The sequence below is a fragment of the Protobothrops mucrosquamatus genome, unplaced genomic scaffold, assembly GCF_001527695.2.
Source record: "Protobothrops mucrosquamatus isolate PMUCROS unplaced genomic scaffold, P.Mucros_1.0 scaffold28, whole genome shotgun sequence".
Classification (NCBI taxonomy): Eukaryota; Metazoa; Chordata; class Lepidosauria; order Squamata; family Viperidae; genus Protobothrops; species Protobothrops mucrosquamatus.
The window spans coordinates 1,990,251-1,998,719 of NW_015386413.1; the positions used below are offsets into that span (position 1 = coordinate 1,990,251).

The 8,469-nt window shown below is 43.1% G+C and overlaps 1 protein-coding gene across 1 annotated transcript in view; it reads left to right on the plus strand.

The window, feature by feature from the left end:
• Positions 1 to 1,136, plus strand: part of DGKH (diacylglycerol kinase eta) — a 105,959-nt gene extending 104,823 nt beyond the window's left edge. Inside the window, 1 exon segment of the mRNA XM_029283156.1 lies at positions 1,036 to 1,136. Within this exon segment, the coding sequence (XP_029138989.1) occupies positions 1,036 to 1,125 (90 nt within the window). The 3' untranslated portion in view covers positions 1,126 to 1,136.
• The last annotated feature ends 7,333 nt before the right edge of the window (positions 1,137 to 8,469 follow it).

Sequence of the window (8,469 nt, forward strand, 5' to 3'; positions counted from 1 at the left end):
AGTCTGAGTCTGTTCCTCCCCATCCAGACCCTTACGGCCTCCAGGCAACGGGCCATCACGTCAAGGGCATCGTTGGGGTGGCCTGGGGTGGAAATGTACAGCTGCGTGTCATCAGCGTACTGATGGAAGTCCACCCCAAAGCCACGAATGATCTCCCCCAGCAGCTTCACATAAATATTGAACAGAAGAGGAGAGAGGAATATATATATATATTTGTTTTCCTGGGCTGTTTCACATTGCTCTTGAGTTTTATATAGATGGTTGGGGACTTGCTTTCTGGTACTTGAAATCCTGCAAAGCTGAACCTCCAACCATATATTTTTTTTAAAGTCAACCGCTTTGTTGTATGACAACCTAGCATCAATATTTATGTATAATGTTGCACAGGTTTTGCTGCTAAATTTTCTAATGTCTATTTTGTTCTGCTAGATTTCCTTTCTTTAAAAATATATTTTATTGATTTTTTTACAATAACAATGCTTAGTAAACGACGTTTTGTCTGGGTTCATATATTTAACAACAATCAATAATAATTCATTTCTACGATTTCATAATCAGCACATTAACTAGAAATACCTTTCCTTGATGCTAGATTTCCTAATGCTTGTTTTTTTTTAAAAAAATTAAGATGGTTACTGGTTATTTTATTCACCGTGCCTAACGCTGCTAGATATTGGAAGCTGGTACGGCAAAACTGTAATTCCACATTGTACTTCGGAAACAAAGGGGGGAATGTTTATACACACAACCCAATTCCCCATTCCAGAGAGACAAATCAAGTGTTATTATTGAGTGTAAGACTAAAATCTAAGAAATAAAGAAGACAGGGGGGGAAATAAACAGCGCCACTTCTTTTAAAAAAGTTGACTTTTCCTTGGAAAGACAATTCGGTGTCTGAATGCACCTTCGTGTCTGGAATAATTGGTATGTTGGGAAGAAAAATGGACTCATTGACTTAAATGAGTGCTCTCTAAATTAGCTTTATTGCCAAAAGTTCAATGAGCCAACAGATCTGTCTTCTTCTTTCTTCTGCAGGACCTGGGGATAACGAAAGTGGGTCATATGAAGCGAATTCTTCAGGGAATTAAAGAATTCAGCCGGAGTCCACCGTTAGCGGAACTGTAACCGTGCCAGCTCCCTCCGTCGAGGAAGCACCACTTACGCAAAGGTGTAGAAGGTTGCGGGTTCCTCCCCGGCCGAGTAAAGGCCAGGTTGCGAGAAGAGCATTCCTCTGATCGGGGCGAGGTTTGACGAACGAGCGGGATACGGGTCCCCGAAAGATTTTGTGCGTCTAAAAAAAGAATTTTATTGTGAGAAGTAATCAAAATGTCTCCATTACGGTAAAAACGTTTCCTGGGTAGCATTTGCGTCACGTGGACCCTGGTCATCCACATGGTTCCTTTCCGATCCAGGTCCCTTTCAACGCAATTATTTTACAAAATGAGATTGCTCTCTTTGACACATCCTTGAAGCCAGCGGTGGGATTCAAATACGGGAACAACCGGTTCTCTGCATGGATGCCACTTCCGGAAGTCCATTCTGGGCCTGCTGGGCATCCAAAAATTGGCTACCGGTTCTGCCGAAGCGGTGCGAACCGGCTGAATCCCACCCCTGCTTACAGCCTAACTTTATCTGGAGCCTCTGGTGTCTCAGACTTGGTCCCATCCGGGTGTTTCGGTGACGCTGGTACCTCAAACTATAACTCTCTCGGGTTTTTCTCCCCCCCCCCTTTCATTGGCCGAAAATAATGTCGGAATGCCGTGAATGGAGACGCTAAACTCCTGGCTTTTTTTGGCCCAAACCGCCTGCCTGTTTACATGATACTTCTTACACTTGAAAAACTTTTATATCTGTTTTAATAAGGTTTAATTTATTACTGTTTGGGGCTAGGGATTTTTTTCCCCTCTTTTTCCTGATGTGATGTAAAGATGCTGCGTGTGGGCGGACCAAGCTGCCCTATTCTAGCTGTGAAAAATGTCTTATATATACTCCGGCTTCAGGTCATTTCAGAGTATTGCGAAAATGCTAGAACAGGGCAGATTTGGGATTTGGTCCCCGAAGGAGAAAGATTTGAACGTTTTCCTTAACGAACTGATAAAATATGCAATGCTTACTCTCTTCCTTAAAGCCGCTCCGAGTTTACCTCGAATATCAGAGCTTCAAAAATGTGGCGGTCGACTCAAAAGTGCATCAGATTTGGTGAACGTCGGGACTCGGTTATGCAACTCGAACGAAATCTCGGAAAATTATAGAGCCCTGTCTTTTAAGTATGCATTTCCTCCCCCTCCCTTGTCAGAAAGATTGCTATCCAATCATTTATCAATATGGATTGGAAAATTTAGTGGATCGGGCCAGAAAAAGAAATTCCTTTTCTGAAAATTCCTTTTCAGAAATTCCTTTTCTGAAACCTCGGGATTCTAGATGTTACTGAACCCAGGAAGATCAACAGAGGAATTCAAAAAAAAGTTGAGATGGTATCTTGATGGTGTTGGCTATTATGGACTCACCTCCCACTCTGGTTGAACTACAGCTCCCAGCATCCCCCATGCTTGTCTACGGAGATTCTTAACCATGCAGGTCATGGTTTTTCCAAAGGTGCTTTTTCCAAAGGACTTTCTTGCGTGTTTTTCGTTTCTCATCCTAGAAACTTCTTCAGTTCACAATGAAGAGACCTGAAGAACTGAACCGAACAGAAGCGAAGAAGCTTCTTGGATGAGAAGTGAAACATTTTCAAAGGAAAAAGAAACCAACAAACCAAGAACGTCCAGTTGCCTTTTGGGAAAAGCATCTTTGTGATCTCCGGCTGTTGATATTGTGAGCTCTTAAATTCCTTCTACCATCTTTTAAACCATGAAAAGCGAACCAGTATGCAGGCTGGCTGAGGAATTCTGGGAGCTGAAGTCCACAAGTCATAAAAGGGCCATGTTTGAAGACCCCTGTCTTAAATCTAACAAACAAAATGGAGGCTGGCTGAGGCATTCTGGGAGCTGAAGTCCACAAGTCATCAAAGGGCCAAGTCTGAAGACCCCTGTCTTAAATCTAACAAACAAAATGGAGTCTGGCTGAGGAATTCTGGGAGCTGAAGTCCACAAGTCATAAAAGGGCCAAGTTTGAAGACCCCTGTCTTAAATCTAACAAACAAAATGGAGGCTGGCTGAGGCATTCTGGGAGTTGAAGTCCACAAGTCATAAAAGGGCCAGGTTTGAAGACCCCTGTCTTAAATCTAACAAACAAAATGGAGGCTGGCTGAGGAATTCTGGGAGCTGAAGTCCACAAGTCATAAAAGGGCCAAGTTTGAAGACCCCTGTCTTAAATCTAACAAACAAAATGGAGGCTGGCTGAGGCATTCTGAAAGTTGAAGTCCAGAAGTCATAAAAGGGCCACGTTTGAAGACCCCTGTCTTAAATCTAACCAACAAAATGGAGGCTGGCTGAGGAATTCTGGGAGCTGAAGTCCACAAGTCATAAAAGGGCCAAGTTTGAAGACCCCTGCTCTAGATCAATCGTTTGTTTCCAGTTTGGGTTCCTTTAAGAACCCAACGTCCTGCTTCACACATTAAACTTAAGCTTTTGTCCTCTTGCCGAGTGTCAATTATAGGTAGTCCTCAGCTTACAACAGTTCATTTAGTGACCGTTTGAAGTTACAGCGGAACTGGTTGTTAAGTGACTCTGGCTTCCCCATTGACTTTGCTTGTCAGAAGTTCGCAAAAGGGGATCACGTGACACCAGGACATTGCAGCCGTCAGAAATATGAACCAGTGGCCAAGCCTCTGAATTTTGACCATGCTGCAACAGTCGTAAGTGTGAAAAACGGCCATAAGTCCCTTTTTTCAATGCTGTTGTAACTTTGAACAGTCACTAAACAAACAGATGTAAGTCGAGGTGCATATGCTATAAGTTATTAAAAGTCACAGAGATTGACAGTAGACTAGCCTTACCAAGCTTAACTGCCACTAAAGAGAGCAACATCTACTCAAGCAGGCGAATACGATCAATATTAAATGTTTATTTAGATTCAAGATGGCTTTGTGTTTATGTGCAAACCCTTGGAATTGTGTGCAAGGCAAAGAAAGTGCAAGGAAGAGCGACTAAGATGATTAAGAGCCTAGAGATTAAAAAACATATGAAGAACGGTTACAGGATTTGGCTATGGCTAGTTTAGAGAAAAGAAGGACTAGGGGGGGGGCATGATAGGAGTATCCCAGTATTTGAGGGGCTGCCATTTTTCCCAAAGTCTCAACATCTTTTTTTGCAATCCAGTTTTGCTCACCACATTAGAAGAAAAAAGATGTTGAGACTTTGGAAAAAGTGCAAAGAAGAGTAACTAAGATGATCCAAGGCATGGAGACTAAAACATACGAAGAACGGTTGCAGGACTTGGGTTTGGCTAGTCTAAAGAAAAGAAGAAATAGGGGAGATATGATAGCAGTGTTCCAATATCTCAGGGGCTGCCCCAAAGAAGAGGGAGTCAAGCTATTCTCCAAAGCACCTGAAGGCAGGACAAGAAGCAACGGATGGAAACTCATCAAGGAGAGAAGCAACTTAGAACTAAGGAGAAACTTCCTGACAGTTAGAACAATTAACCAGTGGAACAACCTGCCTCCAGAAGCGGTGAATGCTCCAACACTGGAAGTTTTTAAGAAGAGACTGGACAACCACTTGTCCGAAATAGTCTAGGGTCTCCTGCTTGAGCAGGGGGCTGGACTAGATGACCTCCAAGGTCCCTTCCAACTCTATTCTGATTGATTGGTTTGAAAAGCAAAATGCTTGTAAACTGACCTCACTTACTGAAACCGTCATGGATAGTCCATTATTTTCTCAGCAGTTGCATTGACATTTTCCCCAGATTGCATTGTTACTACACTCATTTTGATATTTTGCCATACCTATCGCATTCTTGGCTCACAAAGTTGCAAATGCTGCCTTCCTTGGTGCAATAATCCTTTTTCTCTCTCTCTCTTTTTTAAAGTATCTTGGTGGGTATATATATATAAAAAAGGAAATAACAGAAAGCTGCCATGCACAGAAAAGAAGGCTAGAATTATTTTTAATTTAGCCAGGATTACACGCTCTGTGGGTTTTTTCTCCCCTTTCAGAATATTAATATGCTGTTCTAGGGAAGTGAACGGGACTGAATGCAGAAAATTAGATATATATATATATTTTAAGAAAAAAAAAATCACCCGTTTTCTACTCTTGGAAGTAGAATTTCCCTGCTGCTTCCTTGTGATTTCATTAGGCAGCGTTCTACATTTGCACAAAAAGATTAGTGTTCATTCTACTCTTTCTTTTTTTCAGTCCCGAAAAATAGAAACGAAGCCCTTTTAGGAAAACGGTATTAAGTCAGCATAGATATTGTGTGTGTGTGGGGGGGGGTGTTCCACCCCCCAATCCATAATTCATGGTTATTTGATTAATATAGTCCTAACTTTCTCTGCTGAAGGTAGCAGGTCACAAAAGGGGATCACGTGACCCCAGGACACTGCAACCGTCATAAATATGAGTCAGTGACCAAAAGTCTGAATTTTTGATCCCGTGACTGTGGGGGCCTGCTGCAAAGGTTGTAAATGTGAAAAATGGCCACAAGTCCCTTTTTTCAGTGCTGTTGTAACTTCAAACGGTCGCTAAATGAATTGCTGTAAGCCGAGGACTATCTGGGTCTGGAAATATTAGTTTAATATTTAAGGTGACGCTTCAGTATTGAGCACTAGAAAACCAAGTGAGAAAATGCCAAGTTTTTTTCCAAATAATGGGTTGACCGCAAGAATTTGAACAAGCATGTTGTAAGAGTTGCTGTGTTAGTCAAGGAGCGACTTGCTCTTGGTTTCAATTCTTGGGGGTTTATGCTTGCACTAGTAAGATTTGGCAGGTTTCATATTTATTGTAATTTTACATCACCAAAACGTGTTGGGATAAAGTTTAGGCTTTAAGGTCACAAGCGACCGCCCCCTTGACACAACCTCAAATATTAGAGAATTATGCTCTGATTTGTAATTTTGGCTTCCGTTTAACAGCCACTTACACATGTCGAATCCCACATAACTGAGAGGAAGAGGATGAATCCCTGGCCAGGTCAAGCACCTGCAATGTGCTTGTTCTAGGGCAGGGGTCTTCCAACTTGGCCCTTTTATGACTTGTGGACTTCAACTCCCAGAATTCCTCAGCCAGCGTGAGGGAACTATCACCCTTTTATGACTTGTGGACTTCAACTCCCAGAATTCCTCAGCCAGCGTGAGGGAATTATGACCCTTTTATGACTTGCGGACTTCAACTCCCAGAATTCCTCAGCCAGCGTGAGGGAACTATCACCCTTTTATGACTTGTGGACTTCAACTGGGTCTTAAGGAGTCGGTCGCACTCCCTTGATAGTGGGAAAATTGACTTGTGGACTTCAACTCCCAGAATTCCTCAGCCAGCGTGAGGGAATTATGACCCTTTTATGACTTGCGGACTTCAACTCCCAGAATTCCTCAGCCAGCGTGAGGGAACTATCACCCTTTTATGACTTGTGGACTTCAACTCCCAGAATTCCCCAGCCAGCGTGAGGGAACTTGACCCTTTTATGACTTGTGGACAGTCAGCTGAGGAATTCTGGGAGTTGAAGTCCACCAGTCATAAAAGGGCCACGTTTGAAGACCCCTGGTCTAGGGTCATATGTGCTAATGTATAAATGAGGTATGATGATGATGAATATTTCAGGATGAGGCCACTGTGGGAAATGACCAGGCTGAGACCGAGAGAGGGGGGGGGTCAAAGGCGTCATATGACTGACATGTGTCATATGTCCCTGTATGCTTACAAATGATCTAAATCCCTTGAAGGCCGTTTTTATCTCCTGCTCATTTCCCTTGACCGTTAGTTGGTCAGATTCTTGTAGAGACCTTAAGCTTGCAATCAATCTTTATGCAGGTAGTCCTTGGCTTACGACCACAGTGGAGCCCAGAATTTATGTTGCTAAGCGAGAAATTTGTTAAGTGAGATTCCCCCCACCCACCCCCCATTTTACGACCGTCAGATTCACTTAACAACCGTGCTCCTAACTTAACTGCTGTGATTCACTTAAGAACCGTGGCATAAAATGAGGCAAAACTCACTTAAAGGGGGTTTCGCTTAGCAATGGGCTCAACTGTGTTTGCGTAAGCCGAGGACTCCCTGTATACATTATTTGGCCAATGCATTCCCATGGAGAGACCTGATTTCAGCCAGGCTGGTGCAAAAACTGGGGTGAGTTTCCCAACTGAAATACGGTAGATCCCAACCCCCTTTATACACACACACACACACACACATAGGGTTGCCAGGTCTGCTTCCAAAAAATAGCGGACAAGCGGGGGGGGGGTTAAGTAATAAAAAAAGTAGACTGTACAGCTTTAGATTACGTACCATTTCATCATAAAGCTTTTGAATAAAAAAATGTCCACTATTTTGTGAAAAGAAATAGTGAACATAATGTGAAAAAAGTGGACTGTCCACTCAAATAGTGGACACCTGGCAACCCTACACACACATACATTCACACCCATTGTCTCTCCCCAAAGCAAACATTTGCTATCGCGCGTTTTCTAAAAATCAGGATCCCAAACGCAAAGCTTGAATTGTGTAGAGGCAACCGAAGCAAACTTGTTGCAAACTTAGAAGGTCCTGGTATTAAAGGATAATTAATGAAATCTCTGCAGCATCAAGAAGGCAAAAGCTAACAGGAGCGATTGAAATGTTATCAAAAGCTTAATTAGCTTATCAGGGAGCTCTCTTAATTATCGTTGGAACAGCAACTCCTGAACAACGTGTCGCAAAAAACCCTGAATTGCCGATCAATGTTCTCTGGTGTTCCTTCTTTGGGGAGCTGTGATTTAATTGATTTACCTGCTCCTCGATAAGTTAAATTGCCAAACGCACCAAGTTACAAATTCAACACACGCCCGCTAAAGCAAAGCCACATCTCAATGAGTCACAAAACCAGAGGTTTTTTTTCTTGCCATTGTGATGCAAAAAAAAACACAAAACAAAAAAACGGCAAGGGGTCGAGGCGACAAAACGTCTCACAAATAAGAGGATCCCACTAGTGCGCTAACCTGCTCTGCGGCGGGCAAGAGTCGTGTGACGTCTGAGAACGGGGTATACAGGTTGTCCTCGACTTACGACGGCAATGGAGCCCAACCTTTCCGTTGCTAAGCGAGACAGTGGTTCAGTTGAGTTTTGCCCCCTTTTACGACCTTTCTAGGCGGGTTTTTTTAAGTCAATCACTGCAGTCATCCGGTCGTTAAGTGAATCTTGGCTTCCCCCATTGACTTTGCTTGTCAGAAGTTTGCAAAAGGGCATCACGTGACCCCGTGGGACGCTGCAACCGTCATAAGTACATGCCAGTTGCCAAGCATTTGAATGTAAATCACGTGACTGCGGGGAGGCTGCAACGGTCGTAAGGGTGAAAAACAGTCGTAAGTCACTTTTTCCAGTGCTGTTGTAACTTTGA